The 17,322-nt window shown below is 36.2% G+C and overlaps 2 protein-coding genes across 2 annotated transcripts; one reads left to right on the forward strand and one right to left on the reverse strand.

The window, feature by feature from the left end:
• Window positions 1-229: 229 nt before the first annotated feature.
• morn5 (MORN repeat containing 5) lies at window positions 230-12,348 on the reverse strand. Its single transcript, XM_032569185.1, has 5 exons — window positions 12,124-12,348; window positions 11,851-11,998; window positions 10,223-10,334; window positions 8,837-8,968; window positions 230-748 (listed from the first exon to the last, which is right to left on the reverse strand). Exons 1-5 carry the CDS (start codon window positions 12,168-12,170, stop codon window positions 651-653), a joined length of 537 nt encoding a protein of 178 aa, XP_032425076.1. The 5' UTR covers window positions 12,171-12,348; the 3' UTR covers window positions 230-650.
• A 177-nt stretch (window positions 12,349-12,525) lies between these two features.
• ndufa8 (NADH:ubiquinone oxidoreductase subunit A8) lies at window positions 12,526-16,867 on the forward strand. The gene is made up of 4 exons (XM_032570838.1): window positions 12,526-12,730; window positions 14,393-14,556; window positions 15,921-16,086; window positions 16,708-16,867. Exons 1-4 carry the CDS (start codon window positions 12,680-12,682, stop codon window positions 16,843-16,845), a joined length of 519 nt encoding a protein of 172 aa, XP_032426729.1. The 5' UTR covers window positions 12,526-12,679; the 3' UTR covers window positions 16,846-16,867.
• Window positions 16,868-17,322: the final 455 nt, after the last annotated feature.

Consider the following 17,322-nt stretch of genomic DNA (forward strand, 5'->3'; position numbering starts at 1 on the left):
CCCTTTCCTGTCAGCCTGCTTTCATATAAGGGACACTAGAGCCCACAAAAGACCCCCTGGAGGGGAGAAAAGAAATGTAATTTTAAATTATTATTAAAAGAAAGCTATGTGACTAACTTGTTGAAATTATGTAAACAAGTGCTACCTGCTTATGATTGCATAGCAACAAAACTGACTAATAATTCTGCTAATATCTGAAGTTTTTATTAATCGTCTTAATTTAAGTCTATCTAACTTCTAACTGCATTTTTAGAGAATAAAAGTATGGAATGAATCTTTTAGAAAATGAATTTTGGCTTTAGTGCTTGCTTAGGCCTTGAAGAGTTTGTTCAATAGGAGCAAATAATGAATTTCAGTTGCTGCAACAACTAAAGTGTTTAACTTTAAGTGAACTGATTTCATAGGCATAAAGGTACATTAGTACTGAAACACACAATCCTGCAGGTGGGAAGAGCCTTAATGTTGAGAAGGAAAGAGAGCATTTTGCTGATTAAAAAAAACATCTCAAAGAAAAAACAACTTTGATTACAATTCTATTCATTTATTCAGCTATGTCTTGAGTACAATAAAGGAAGAGAGAAAACCCCACAGCTCAGTTTATGTGAAACAGCTCAATTTAAAACACTATTAAGACAATCTTGCTGTTCTCCTCAGATCTGCTTGCGAGAGGTTTGTAGAGGAATATCAGTTAAAGGCACATCCCAAGCCCTGCGACATGTGCTCACTATCCACTCATGTTCATTGTCATCTGTGGAAAGGGTTAGATGGAAATAAATTCTTATTAATATCAGAAACAAACAATAGTAACAGCTATTACTTGTTGCTTCCAGAGCAATAAAATATTTTTCATAATAATAACCCTTTTCAGGAGCAAATCTATTTTTTCAGCTGTTTTATAACATTCTGGATATTTGAGTACAAAAAAAAATCAATGATGAACTTGCTTAAATATCTTATCATTTTTGAGTTCCACAAATACTGAAACAAAACAATTCTGGAATTGGCTTTTGGAGTGTTACAGGGTAGTTACACAACGTTTGGGGCATCTGGACTAATTTACATCAGTTCAAGTTCAAAACCTGTAACTCTTGGGCATTAAAATAAGCAATGGGATATTCTAGACCAAATTAAACACAGTTTGTAAACTTTAGTACATGGTTATTTTCTTTACTAAAATGTAATAAAAATATCATATTTAGTGGTTTCCTTAGCATTGTAGAAAAAAACACTGGTTTAGTTCATCCGGAATTGTTGTTTATAAACCAAACATGTAGTGAAATGGCCTTTAATTTATTTTTTTTTGGTAATGTGTTTTGTTATTGGATCAAAAACCTACGCATGATTGACAAAATATTCAAATCAGATTGTGATGAGGCAAATTAAATATAAGGATGGCCAATATCACAAAAATCAATGTGAAAATCCCCTCGCACTGATTAAGTATTACCAGATTTTTGTCTTTCAGAAAATGAAAGGAAAAAAATTTTTTTCCACTCATTTTATTTATTTTTTCTGAAAGCAAATTCCAGACATCTCCTGGTTTTTGAAGACAATCAACAATCGTAATAAACAAAACAAAACAACAAAAATGAACCGTCTTTTTATTCCGGTATAAAGGGTAAGAAGAGGCTGAGCGCATTTTGTTGAGCTCATTTTAAGTGTAACAATCAGTAGCTTGCATATTTAAACTGCAGGTCGTTTTTTGCGCTAGACTGCAGAACTGAAGTGTCATTCAAATCTTGGATAAATTTGTCAAAGCAAGATAAGCCTAACAATTAGAGGAAAATAACTTCTTAGTGCCACTTCAGACACCAACAAATAATAACCCACCAAAAATGGACGCCAATCTTTTTTTTTTATAAACCAAACGACCGCCAGAGGAGCCGATAATAAACCAGTTTCTCCTTGTTAGACGCTGAAACGAGAAGCTAATTGCAGGGGAAGTGAGCTTTTTCTGGAGCGCGCGCAGCTGCACGCACTTCAGCCGCTCGCGGGCCTCACCCCGAGGGTCCACGAAGCGCGCGGGGCCCCTATTGTAGACGCAGAGGTGCAGGTCTGCGGCTCGCGCGCTGATTGTGTGTAATTGGCAGTGGTGGGCGTGGTCGCCACCAGCCACTTCAAGGGCATAACAGCCCGGCTCTCCTTTCTACCTGCGCCGATCGCGAGGGCAATTGGACCCTCTATCGGCCACGCGACAGCTGCCACAGCAAACATTTGCGCCGTCTTTGTGACGTAGTTGAAAATGGGACAGGTAATTACTGACGGCAATATCCGTGTTTCCATGAGACTGACCTCAATTAGTCACAGTCCCGAGGCTTAATGATGATTAGATTGAGACATTTTTATATTTGCTGTAATTCTGCCCTCTTCAGATTGTATAGCAGCGTTTATCTGAGGATTAAAGTCACATGTAATTGGCAGCTTAAGTTAAATGAGGGCACAGGTGGCTGGTATATTTTAGGTTTTGCATGCACTGTATTAAAGCATAACATTTCCAGTCTATGAACTTAAAAATATTCAGATTTTAGCTAGCTAAAATCACATATTTTATATTCAGGGCTATGGTACATTTTATATTTCCAATTTTTTTATGTCCCAATTTTTAAATAATAAGCATTATGTACCAAACGCTTAGCCAGTGGTTGGAATCAGCCAAATTTTTATTTTAATTGACTCTGATTGGTGATTTGAGCATACTAAATGATCTTATTTTTCCCCTTAATCTATTTAATATATCAAAACTGAGAACTCCCACCTTTTTCAGCTCAAGTGTCAGCCAACAGCATGAACTTTTATGCACTATATAACAATCATTAGGCAAGTAAATCATACCGGGTCAACTTGGAAATTGACAGATCAGAACCACAACCCCCCCCCACAGAAAACCCACACATCAAAAATAGAGAGGAAACATTTGATTGATGCATCTCTAATATAAATATAAATAGTTTTTCATATTAATCCAGACCTTAAAAATAAAATACACTTCTTAAAGTGTATTTAAGAAGCTGAATGGGAAGTGTACTCCCATTCAGCAGTTTTTGTTGTGGATACCGATCTGGACTGACAACAAACATGGATGATCTTCATACAAGGCACACAGGAGTGAGTGTGGAAGCGATAATGGCACCTTGTTAAAGTCTGTTTATCTTAACCCTCAAAACATACTCTGAGGGAAAAGTGTTTCCTTCCAGCCTGATCGCTGTGATTTAACACTTGCACATGTACACAAAGAGTTACACCCACTCTGGCTCAATAAAAAAAAAAATCAGTTTTCTTCATTTGTGGTAATTTGCATAAGATATAATGGGGTTCTGCTGGACATTAAAGTGAAACTGAGGCAGAAATAGGAGCATTTCGACTGCTCCTGTGATAGTTACCAGAGGCTGAGTTTAAGATCATTATGTGCTATTATCCTGTATGCACAGTTTGTAGAGGCACTACAGTGAAATCACACAATATAAAAACGCCAAAACAAACCTTCAAATATGCTCACATAAGTCAAGCGTCTCCCAGAAACTGTCAGAAAATCAGCTTGTGGCTTTCATATCAGATTAAAACTTAAAAAAAACAACATTAATTCATCAGTCAAAGATCAGGGGATTAAGCTATAATTCAAATTTTAGGGTGAAAGCCTGAAAGATGTTTGAAAAGGGAGAATTTCCAAAGAATTTTCAGTTCCACTCCCCAGAGCCCAGGCTGATTTTATCTGTCTGTGAAACACCTCGACTGGACGGGGACAAAGGGAGCAGGCCACGGTTCGGTCACTGGAGGTGTTTTCCTTGGCAGTGGAATGTTTTCTGTCCACAGTTTCAGATGGAGGCAGTCATTCCAGCAACAGGAAAGTAAGACCAAATCATATGGCAACACGCGGGCCATTCTGCTAAGCGGGTATACAGTAAAAAGTATCCGGGAGGGTGTTTGTTTTGAAAATAACTCAACGTGCTCAATCAGATGATGCTGGAGGTTTGATTGTGCAGATGTGAACTTTGTGTCTTTTCTCAATCTTTTTAATTACACAAATCGCTCATATTACACCTCCAAAGTTAAGCAACAATTCTAATCAGCAGCAACAAATTTAAATACAATTAAATGTCCATAGAAGTCTCCTTGAAATAAAATAAAACTGACATTTTAAATTAATTTGAAATATTCATTTTGTTCACAGTGTGAGTTGTATTCCAGATTTAGATAATGTATATATTCTTCATACATGCTTTAGATTTTTATTGTCTGTGCATTTTTTTTTTATAAAAATGCCTAAATTGTTAACATTGAGGCTAATCAGGTTAAGGACATTTGATCTAAGGGGGCTGAAACCAAAATGACGATTCCTGTGGCAATGAAAACCGATTTTGGCTTGTAGGTCTGACCATGCAGGACTCTTTAGTCAGCAGATCTTTTTGCTGCTGTTGCTCATACATGCATCTCCTCATCTGTCCTGACTCTCAGCTCTTACAAGTACTAATGCTATTTTGAATCATTGTGGCTGTTATTCTCCACCTCCCTGCCTTTACGGCAGGAATTCATTACGCTTCCATGCTTCCCGCTGGGTTCTACGTGTTTCCCTCGTTGTGCTGCCCCCTCTCTCCAATCCACCCTGTTATGTTAAATGGATGTTTTGGCTACTTTCATATCTGTGGCATTTTTTTCTTCTTCTGTTTTCAAAACCAATGGACACATTTTTCATTTGGTGTCTAAATCGTATTTTAAGAATAAAAATACATACAGTATTGGAAGAAACGCCTTTAGGTTCACCAAGACACTCTGCTGAAAATAAGGACACACAAGACTGAGATATATGTTTGAACTTACTTCTTAAGCCCAGTGAACCATTTGTGTCCACTCACTACTACAATTTCCTGTAGATTTTCACATTCTTGTCCTGCAAGATGCTATGCAAAAATTGCTTCAGAGATCCTCCAAAAGAATCTGTAACCACTTGGGAGATATTAGCCACAGATCCTATTGTTTTGCAGCTTGGCACCTTTCCAGAATGGCTTGTTTATCCATGTTAACATTAGTAACCAAGGAGGTCAGTAATTTAAATATGCTCATGCTTCCTAGTTACATCTGTCCAAGCTAACAGAGTAGAATGCAGGTAAAAAGAAGCTTTATCTATGCAATATTTTTTAATGTTTGTCTTCACTGGCAGAGTTTTCCATCGCCTCACATCCACAGCTGCATGGGGATCTCCTTCCTCTTTCTTGCCACAGTAAGCGCCCCCACTGGGAGGGCGGGTCTTCCCTGTGTCCCATCATCTTTGCAGTCCTCATCCTGGGCGGAAGCCGCTGGGCAATAAATTCAGTCTTCACACCCACCCTGACAAATATGCCTTCACCTCCCAGGGTTGAAAAATAAATCCTTACAGGATACAGAAGCATTCCTTTCAAGAGTTGTATATCAAGACAAAAGGGAGAGAATACATAGGCATAAATAGTATTTGTCATCAGCTGCCACATATAGAGCACATCCCTCGGAGGGCACGAACACGACCACGGCCGAAAACAGGCAGACATCAATTCCACAGTTCCTGTTTTTCCTCTATATCTATTTAAATCAAGAGTGAGTATTGTTCAAAGGTACTCTGTTCCTCATGTCTTCAGTCTTTGGTACACATTTTTTCCCATATTGTCTTTCTGTTGCCCTTTCCCCCCTTATCTCATTTTTCTGTTCGTCACTGCCAGAGTTAAAATAGCAAAGAAGAACTTGCATCAGGAAGAAATATAAAAAAGCACATTTTTGCAATCTTAAGCATCTGATATTGATCTAGATTTTATCTTCTGCCTTTACATGTATGAAAATGAGATCTGAGTGCTTGTGGAACTTCTGTTTTACATTGCAAATAGCTAATCTGAATACAAACCCTGCATAAAAAATCATTTAGGCGAGTCACTCATACATTCCTTTCAGGATTTCTATCTGAATACCTATTTTCGTTATTCTGGGCAAACAGCCAGTAAATCTCAAATGCAGGATCAATCTGATAGAGATAATAATCCTGACATTTTGGTTAATCTTTGCCATACTTGAAAATGAGATATAACATTTTCAGTCTTTAAATGCTTGGTGCTGTTCAACAAAGATCCAGTTAAGAAACATAAAAGCCACAAAAGACAATGCAAGTTTTCATATTCACTGTACTTTTTCAAATTGTGCCCCATTACAATCAAAATCTTCAATGTTTTTTTTAAATGGGATGTAATGTGATAGACAAACACAAACATAACTGTGAAGTGGAGAAAAAATAATAATTTTCACAATTTTGATGAATAAAAATCTGGCAGAATCAGTCCCCTTAATAAGATGCCCCTAAATTAAATATGGTACAACCAATTGCTGATTTTCTGATGTAATGTCAGTATAAATATGGTTGTTCTTTGAGGGTTCAGGTTAAGAATAAGGTTTTGAAAAACCTTTAAGTAGGCTTAGGTTAGAAAACTATATCCTAAGCTTTCAATAGCTCATACAGTGTCCATCTTCAAAAAGTATGGCACAAATGTTGACCAACCAAGTCATGGCTGTTTACTAAAGCTGGCAAGTCAGGGAAGGCAATTGCTTAACAGAGAAGCAACTTGAAGGCTCATAGTACTCTGGAAGAACTGCAGAGGTCCAAAGCTGAAGTGGATGAATGTGTGTACAGAACAACTATTACATTGACATGAGCAGAACTTTAGTTTTATTTGTCATATTTGGTGTTATAGACTGTATACAATTTGTTCTTTAATTCAGATTTTCCTGTGTGATTATCCTGATCAGTTATTTATTTTGCGTTTAGTAATTTCTAGTCATTTTTATCAAGACCCTTTCATTATCTACCTAAGTGGACCCGAATTATGAGCCTCAGAGCTCACTGCCAAACAGGTTTTAAATGTCTCCCTATTCTGATATAAGTGCTTCAAAAATTTTTTATTGCAGAGGTATTGGACAGAAGACAACGGCCCAGAACAAGTGGTGCTGTGGACCCTGAGGACCAGGATTGGGGACCAGTGCTTTTCCTTCCATGCCTTTTCTCAAATGCTCCTCAGTGGCTGGGGTTTTGCTTTTCCTTCATGTTTCCCTCCTGTGCCAAGTAAGTTTGTTGCTTTCTGGATCAAAGTGCTGAAATGATTAGTCTTCCCAGACAATTCCTCAGCATCTCCTGTAAGGTCCTGAGGTGAGCAACGCTATCATTTTCTGTCACAACAAGTCTAGGAGACTTGATGAACAGAGGATGACAGAATTAGAGAATATCTCTCTGGGCACCTGACAGACTGCATTTACGGTACTTTAAATTCTGGGCATTGATTCAGTCATGAAATGTGCATCCAATGTTTCTTTTTGGACAAAAAAAGCCTGTAAAAGGAAACCTGTCAGATGACATTACTCAGAAATTTCAAATCAGATAATGCAGGGTCTCATTTAACTTCACTCCATAGGTTCATTGTGAACGTTCCTAGACCAAGGAAACTTTTAGAATATAGGCAAAGAAAAATGTTCTACTCAAACCACATTTATGAAACAACTGTAGCTTTAGTTAGGCATAAAATCTACTTATCAGGAAATGTTGTCTGTGTTGCCACCTCTTATTCAATATTCTTTATCTAATCCTATTGGTTGTTCCCTTTAGAACCAGAACTACACAGCTGGACCTCTCTCTCCAAGCTTTCATCTTGGTTTATACGCTCAGGTCTTTCAGGCAACACCTGCTCTTCTACAGCCACTATTCAGAAGTGAAATATTTTAATTTGAATATTAATTTTTTATTTTTTATGTAAAATTATGTTGAAAAGATAAAATAATCGAACATCTGAAGTCTTTTATTTATTCCACTTTTTAGGATTGAATTAACTGAATTGACTTTAAATTCCATTTGCATCCTTCACATATAAATACAATTTAGAAAAGAGACATTACTTTCTCCATCATCTATATCAGCTTTTCCTTTGCAGGATTGTGGACAGTGGAGGATATTTAGGGTACACCTTTGCCTGGTCGCCAGACCATCACAGCGTAACATAGAAACATGCATACACACGCCCACTCACTACCGAAGACAACTTACGCAGATTAATTAACCTAACACAGATGTTTTTGGACTGAGGAAGCTGGAAGCTCACAGAGAACCCACACATGCACAGAGCGAACATGCCAACTCCATGCAGAAAGATCACGGACTAAAATTTGAACCCAGAACTTTTTTGTTTCAAGGCAATAGTCCCTCCCACCAACTGCTCCACCCAACATTTTTTTCCAGACAACTGGAAAATGAATAAAGGACTATGCTCTAAAGAGTCCTGCAAAGCCATATTGATCCTACTTTAGAAGGATTCTTTGTTTTATACAAATAAAGAACTGAAACATGTTCAAGTTAAAACATAGGAGTTGAATGAACAGTAACACTCTGTTGTAATGATGTTTCTTTACTAGGTCACTTAGTAAAAAGATTTAACATTCACCGGTATATCAGTGAAAGATGCTTCACCGAACAAAAAAAGTCTGTGTACACGATTTGAAATGGAAATTTGTGTTTGCTCTTGACTTTCATCTTTCTAATTTACTTTGGCACCACAGCCCTCCATGCTTGGATGTTTCTCACTCAGACCGAGCCAATTTGGCAAAAGGTTAGTGGAAGAAAAATGCATAAACTGAAAGACGTGAGCTCAGTTTACTTTAAAGTAAAAGTGCAGTTACACAACAACTATAGGCTCTTTTGTTCACAACAGCATGCAATTCACTGTTATATGTGACTGCATTATAATAGTGAAGACATCAATTCGTGAGGATTGTCTTTGAGAAGGCTACAAAAGTGGTTAAATAACATATTTTATTTTCATGAACCACATGTTTGTTTTACCTGCATTTCTGAGGAATTCGCCAGCGTAGGTAGTGATGACTCTGATTTTTGGGTCATAGAAACCATCTGCACAATCGTAGCAGCCATCAGGGATAAGTGGTGGTGGGTGTACATTTGTCAGCTGAGTTTCTCCTGTGTAAACAGAAAGCTTGGCATTAGAGCGTTAAAGATTTTTTTCTTTTCTTTTTCCATAATCATAATGTTAACTTGAAGGGCAAAATAATATTTGATGCTATTGCACAAAACCAAGGTGACTCTTGGTTGATTACTCAGTTTTTTCTAATGTGTCCCACCTGATTCCTTTTCCATGTACTAGATGGAAAAGTCTCCAACTTTTAAAGCAGTTATTGTTAATAACAAAAACAGATGGTGGAATACCCTACAAATAATAGGAGGGTCACTCCATCAAAGACTGCAAGTAGATTGCCCAAAAAATTGCAAATCATGTTTTTTCATTGGTCAAACACAGATGATTTTTGAGTTTTTCTCATCTGAAATAACAAGTATAGTTAAACTATTCCATAAAATTCAAAGGCTGACAATGAATATTTGGACTCTTAGACAGCTATTTCTTGCAAACAGAAACTGTAAATCGCAGATGTATGGTTTTTGAGGCATGTACATGTAAAGTTACAAAGTACATCGAAGCAGTTTTGTTATTGCAACATCACAATAAATTCTAGAGTGCATGCCAGTAGTATATTTGGTTCTTGATGCCCAGAACAGATATTTTTGTGGCTGAGATGCTAAAGCTCACAAAAAGTTGTGGGGACATAGCTATGAAGGGAAAAAAAAGAAGAAAGGAGCTGGAAAAATCATGTTGTCTTGTTGTGCAACTCTAACAAATAGTTTTCACAGTTTTCAGCTAAAGTATTCATTCTTTTCCATCAAGATCATATTAAGTGGTATTTGGTACTTCCCAGTCCTGGCCTTGCAAGCGCTATTAAAGCATCTGGACTTAGTGAAACAAAAAATAATAAAAATGTGGCACACCCATTCCCAAAAATTGGAAAACAATTCACCTCAAAAGCCAAAATTTCAATCTAATCTCCTATTTATATGATCCAAATGATGTACTGTGTATGGTTTTAAAAATCTAAATGAAAATATTTCAGCTTTTTATATGTAGTCTATCACTCTTTAAAATCAAAAGTAATATTTTTATTGCCTATTTTCTCTATTTGTTTTGTAATTTGTTGGATTTTTTTTTTTTTTGCTAATTTTGATTCAAGCCTTTAAACCTGCCAATTATCTTGCTGTCACATTACTATTCTTTCACTTTGCTACTATGTGAATTATTTTGTTTTTAAACTAAATGATGTGTGCATTTGGAAGAAAACTGAACAGAGAAAAAATGGAATCAGCGCAAATACAATAAATTCCAACCTGGTGGTATGAATCCATAGCATCTTTCAGTATAGAAACGTCTGTCATAACCATCACAGTAGTCCCAGTTCTTGTCCCGGTACACCAGACCATCAGGGAAGATAAATGTCCCCTTAGGAAAGAAAACATCAAAAACATGAATCAGAATTTTGTCCCTCATTAATAGTATCGGTGTTGCTATTTCACCTCTTTTGATAAAATGCACAGAGTTTTGGTATAACTGTATGCTTTCTTTTAGAGTTGAAAACAAGCAAGAAGTAAATTGAAAGATGAAAGGCAGAAACAAACCTATACCAGTCAAGATAATGCTCAGTGTTGTTGAGCATTTCCCATGTGAATACTTCTTTCACAGAAAATAGTTACAGCACAAACAGTTGCATATGAGGTCTAGGGGGTTATCCTGCATACCTCAGACATGGTTACTGAAGAGATAAGTAGATGCTGAGGTTTTCAAATGACATTCTCCAGCACTTAAAGCGCCACAAAAGAATTTATATTTCCCCCTATTGTCTTTAGATTGAGACAGGCCTCTCTGAGATGGATATCTCAAACCTTTTCTGTGCAAAACCAACAATGTAAGCAGAATAATAATTGTCTCATGTTTTGTAAAAGTATTAAACACAAACTTAACTGTATCTTAATTGAATTTTGTGTGATAGACCAACACCACGGAAGTGAAAATTATTATTTTTTTTGCCAAAACCAAATCTGAAAAGGGTGTAGTGCAGAATTTGTTCTGAGAAGATGCCTTAAACAATCAAACTGTGATGCAATTACAGCTACAAATATTTTAGGGCACTTTCAGTTTTGCAAAAAAAAAAAAACCTAAAGAAAATGAATGTTGAGTTTCAACTGATCAGAGCACATCTCTGTACATGTTTGCCGTGTCTCCTATATCGTTTGAGGAAAATTGTTGGGGCAAGGCTTTTGGTCAGTATTGGGATTTTTTTCTCGCAACTCTTTCATAAAAGTCAGATATGCAGACTGAATAATAGCTTTTTCCAATTGAGCTGTGAGCTTCAATGCATAGGGATATAACATGATAGGATGTGAAAAAGATCAAGGGTACTAAGCCACAATAGTTCATGCTTTGGAAACACTGAATCAACTAATACTTTTTATAATCTCAAATAGAGAAAATAGCTAATATTTCAAATTTTAAGTATTGAATTAAAATACTAAATGAGATTACACATAAAGAAAAAAATAAGACCCTTGTGAATGTAAATCTTAGTACTGCATCAGCTAATCTAAAGACTCTTTGAAAAGAGCTAGGTTCTCAGGCTGGCACTGAATGCAGGTGGAAGGTAGCATGAGCCAGGATTTACCATGGATCAGAGCTGCCAACATTTAAAATGGAGCACAACTGCAGCAATGATAAAAAAAAAATGGAATGATCGCTTTACTTGCAAAGCTCATGAAAGATCATATCAGAGCAGGGAAGAACAAAGCATGATACTTGGAAATAATGGGAGCAACATAATTACCCCAACAATAATGGTGAGTGATTGCTAAAAGGGAACAGATGTAGCATTAAGTATAACCAATGCGAAACACAGTCATGTAATTGAATGGATGCAATCCAAAATTAAAGCAAGAAACACACACAAACTCACAAAGAAACTCACGTCTATAGCTATGCCTTCCTCCCAGGTGGCTTCATATTTACTTCCATTTGTAAAGTACAGCACGCCTTTGCCATGAAACTTCCCGTCTTTTATCTCTCCCACATACTTAGTATCCGTGGGAAAGGTGTATTCTCCATCACCTTCCATCCTATGGTAAAAAATAAATAAATAAAAAGATAAATATTAAATACATGATCAACTTCTTCTCGACTGCTAACTTACTATGGCCCAATATTAATGCAATTTAGCTTTTTTTAAAAAATATATACTTACCTTCCATTTTTTATTTTTCCTTTGTATCTGTTTCCAATCAGCTCCATTGCTTAGACTGTTTTGTGTCTTCTGGAAACACCAAAATACAGAAAAAGACTAAGTGAAAACAAAACAATTTTTTTAAAAATTTAGAACAATAAAAATGCCAGAAAAAAAAGGTTACTAGCGGTAATTTTCGCATGTACTCAAACACAACTACGAAGAAAAGAGATTAAGATAGGGTAATGTTTGTGTGTTGTTACCATGGCAACGTGGTAAGGGTTACGCTTTGCTTAGCCAACTGCTCAAAAGAGTAAAAATAAAACAAATGCCAAGCGAAACGATGACTTGTTTTTAATTTTTCGTAAATAAGTTATTTCAAATAATTTCTTTAAATCATTTAAGATTTACACGTAGCTCGTACGTGACTGCGTCATCAGGATGACGACGACGTAAGCTGACCTTCCTCTCTGCGGCCTTGTCGTTCTCGTCCCTGAAACAGACGAGGAGGACGTTGAATGGTTTTCTCGGCCGTGTTTGATTTTAGTCGCCTGAATTAGAAAACCAGCAGTTGGCCATGCCGACAACACTGGAAGTACCGACTCTGCAGGACCTGAAAGTGGATGAGGTAAGCAGTGGTTACTGTTACTAAGAGAAGGCATGGTAGCCAACTAGCAAGCTAACAGGCTAACTGCTAAAGCTGTCCCATTGAAGTCATATCGGTGAAAGTCAGTTACAAGGATTGCAAGATGAATTATGTATAAATGAAATTACTGTGTGCACGTCCAAAGTAAAAACTCTAAAATGTACGTATGTCCTTCTGAAGGAACGATAACGTTGGTTTGCGGCACGACAAACAAGTCATATTTCACATTCTGCTTCTTATTAAGTAACAATGACTTTATAGAAACTACTTTACATCCTTCGTTGAATTGGATTTGCAATTCAGGTGGCTTCGTTTTAGCCAAAAAAAAAATCTGTCCTTGAAATTCAGGTCATCGCTGTCAGTAGTTCAGGTCATTGTCAACACTGAGATAAACTGGAAGCTTTCTGTATTTCAGTAGTTGTTCAATTTACGAAACACTTGACGATATTTGTCGTATTCACATATATAAAACCATTATTAATGCAGCAAATCTGTTACTTTTATTAATATGACAGATCTTGTGCAGAATTATTTAACAATTGCGAGCAAGTTTTTTACTTCATTGTTTTAGCATATGCCTGTCTTGTCTTTATTTTGTCTGTGTTTTTGCAGTTTACTCAAGCCTTCGCTAAGAATGAAAGTTTATTTATACATTTACAGATACAAAGTTGTGTACCACCTTCAGAAAAATGCATATGACAAATACTCTTTGATTGCAGTAGGATTTGTGAAGTTTCATAGTTGTTTGTTTCTACAAATATTTTAGCTGCAAAGGATAGTGTATAAAAAAGTGAAAATGGAACTTTTCTCTTAATATACTCCTATAATCGACTGTAAGAGCATTTGAAGAGACTTTCTGAACACCTATCCTTTTCCTGCTCACAAAAGTTTAGGGAAAAAAGACCAGTGCACAATATGACAACGCTATGATGTGATTTGCACCCTAAAACATTTGTCAGTATAGTTTTATAATTTAGAAAATGAAAGGGGGAAGGTGGAGTATAAAAAAAAGAAAAAAAAACAGTATCATTTTAAATTCTAAGAAAGCAAATAAAACCCATGCACTGCATAATTTAATTTAATCTTTCATGTTTTCAGGAAGTAACTGAGAGCAAGGAAGATACACATTCAAAAACATCTTAAACATATTAACTTTACATTTCCCGTTAAAGCACACACTAACAGTGGTGGTGTTTTATTTGCTATGTGTTTTACATGTCAACTAATCCAGTAACTATTTTAGTGAAGAAGAAAAATATCTGGGATCAAATAGTTGACAGATTAATCCACTGCTTTGTTAGTTAAACGTCTGTGGGAAAAACGTTTGAGATGATTGTGGGGAACATAGATTTTCTTAAAACATAGATCGCATAATTTTTTGCATTGTCTTTTTCTTAAAATTAACTTTTCTCCTTGAACAAGAATGTAAATGAATAATATTACAAGGACGAAACTATTAAAATGGCACATTCCCTAAATTCTAGATCAGCCTTTAATCGACACACCTTTGTTTATTCATCTCTCATTCAGGAGCAAAAATTTTAGGCTGCATGAAGGGGCTAAAAAAAGGAATTATTTTGACCTTTTTTTTTTGGTTGTTTTTTTCTGAACCCCTCAATGTTTTGTCATTCTTTTTTGCTTTAGGTAAACGTCTCATCTGCAGTTCTGAAGGCTGCTGCACACCATTATGGCTCCCAGTGTGACAAACCCAATAAAGAGTTTATGCTCTGTCGCTGGGAGGAGAAAGACCCAAGAAAGTGTTTACAAGAAGGGAGGAAGGTCAATGAATGTGCACTTAACTTCTTCAGGTAACTTTACTTATTCAGCATTTTATGTTTTTGGTACCTAGTTCATAAGAATGGAAACAGTGCCTGGCGCATTTACCCAAAATCTATGAAAGATGACATTTAGAAAGATTAGTTGACTAACTGGTTTCTTGAGTTCATGGTTCATATTTAAGGGTAAAAAATAAGTGTGTAACAATTTTCTTTGCCTTTTCAGAGGAAAAATTCTTATTATATTTGAGAGAATTCAACACTGTGTTGATTGTGAAGAATAATTACATTTTCAGATTTAAAAATTGCATGCCTGCTGTCATCTGCAAAATGGATCCTAGGTCCTATGCTCAGAGAGTGATTAAAGATGTGGCTGAATGCTGGAGCCAACACAGTGCAGACCTTAGGAGTCCATATGAAACTCTGGTCATAAGAGGTTTGTGGTCAGAGTTTGTATGTTTCTTACTCAGTGATGGACATGTGGGAAGAAAATGTGGTCTGAAGTTGCAAATGTTCGTCCTAGATAGTTGTTTTTATGGACTTCAAAGCTGTTATATAGATTGAAGATTTAAAAAGTTTCAGGTTTTGTGTCTTGTTCTGCAATTAGGCTTTGCAATTTATTATGGGCTGTAGAGGTTTGTAACTAAAACTAGTGCTGAACAACAGTAGGAGAAAAAGCTGGTGAGATTTTAAGTTGAATGGAGGGAGGATTGATGATGTAAGGTTCATGTTTTATGAAATATTTTAGAAATTCAACCTCAAACAGTTTATATGGTGTTTTTTTTATAATGTGGCAGATTGACTTGTTGAGAAGGGCAAAGTTTAATGCTGTTTATATAGCAGCTGTCTTTAAATTTGAAAGTAGTTCCACATTTCTGTACATATGGCGATAAGACATTTTACACCTTGATAATGAGTTATAAAAAATAGTTTTTATAAAAGTAAATTTACCAACTTCAAAATTTTGGTTGAACATTTGTTTACTTTATGTTTTCTGAGACACATTTTGATGTCAACAGTTGGTTTCCATTGTGTAAAAGGTAGTCCCAAAAGCTGTAACCATATAACTATGGGTCTTTTTTTCATGTGTTTATTATTTGTCATCTTATATGGGAGTCAGCATTTTCCAAGTCTGAAAAAATACTGTAATTTTGACAATATCTACAACAATAAAATTGGTCCGACCTATTTGGACGTTTCTGAACAATATATCTAGTTTTTAAAGAAAAATGTCTCCAGTTTTACAGCAGTATGCCACTTGTCTGTTGCTTTGATGTTTTTCTAGGTGACAAACATCATCTCTGAAAACCAGAAAATAAACTTTTTTCTTTGCTGACAATTGTGAGTCACACTTAGCAGTAGATTGAATTATAATTGCATGTCTGTATACATCTCAGACAAATCAAGGGAAACTGTGCTGAGTCCTTCACGGAGTACTGGACCTGCTTGGATTACACCAACCTGACAGAACTACGTCACTGCCGCAAACAGCAGCAAGCTTTTGACAGCTGTGTCCTTGATAAGTTGGGCTGGGTGAGACCTGACCTGGGAGATCTATCTAAGGTGAGACAGACGAACGTACTGTGATTCTTTATTTGTGCTGATTATTACGCACCCCAACACAAAATGTTCACCATCTGATAACCTTGAGTAAAATTGACACTGTTTCAACATCTGATGGTATTACTAAAACGTATTATATGATCTAATTGCTTTTAATGAACAGACACATTGTGTCTGACATTAATTTTTACTCTAATTTTGATATAGATATTTATGATAAATCTAATCAACACCATCTACATGTTGTTCTATTATGTACATTTGGTAATTTTGCAATATGTTAAACCTGTTTTGCCATTTTGCTCTTCATAGAGCAGCACAGAGAGTGTTACTGAGTATAAATTGACTTTCCTGGTTAATTATTTGGACTCTGTAACTGGCAGCCAGCCAGCACCAGGCCATTTAGTAAACAGTACAAAGCTGCTTGTAGATTACCAAACCATGTTAATATTTTTAAACAAACAAATTAGCTTTTCTTATAAGTGATAGAAAAATCTTTTCTAATTTTAAAACTTTGTTATACTGTGATAATGGTGACCTGTTCATAAAGACATGATTGCTTCTGCAATGAACATCTAATAAACCTTTGAATTTTTTTTTTTCCCATTTGCTTTCTGACAGGTAACCAAAGTGTCAACCTCGCGGCCTCTCCCAGAGAACCCCTACCACTCTAGACCACGTCCTGAGCCCAACCCGGCCATCGAAGGCAACCTGGAGCCTGCCAAACATGGCAGCAGGTTATTTTTCTGGACCTGGTGAAATGGCACCAGGAGAAAAAAAACCCCAATTTATTACCCTCCAAAGTCATGGTTTCTGTCCAAAAACAGTGAGGCTAGCTATGAGCATCCATGTAATGATGATGATGATGATGATGATGATATCAAGTGGTTTAAATCACTCAGGTGTGAGCGTTTTACACCTTTTTCTGTGGATGTGGTTGGATTTGGACAGGACTCATGTCTGTACAGCCTTTTTAAAAGCAGCACCGTATCGTCTTTGTCAAACAGTTTGATGAAGGAAAGAAAAACAGATGATTGGCAGAACAAAATAAATCAGTTCATGCAGCTTTCTGAAACATTTCTGTAAATGTAATGAGTGAACAAAAACAACAAGGTTTGTCAAATGTGTCAAAACAACATTGTTGTTTAAATAAAGATTTAAATTATATTTCTGGAATTTAATGAGTTTTTTGTGTCTTGCTTATTACTTGTTACTCACATGACCCATATTAAACTT

The sequence above is a fragment of the Xiphophorus hellerii genome, chromosome 8 (assembly GCF_003331165.1).
Source record: "Xiphophorus hellerii strain 12219 chromosome 8, Xiphophorus_hellerii-4.1, whole genome shotgun sequence".
Lineage (NCBI taxonomy): Eukaryota > Metazoa > Chordata > Actinopteri > Cyprinodontiformes > Poeciliidae > Xiphophorus > Xiphophorus hellerii.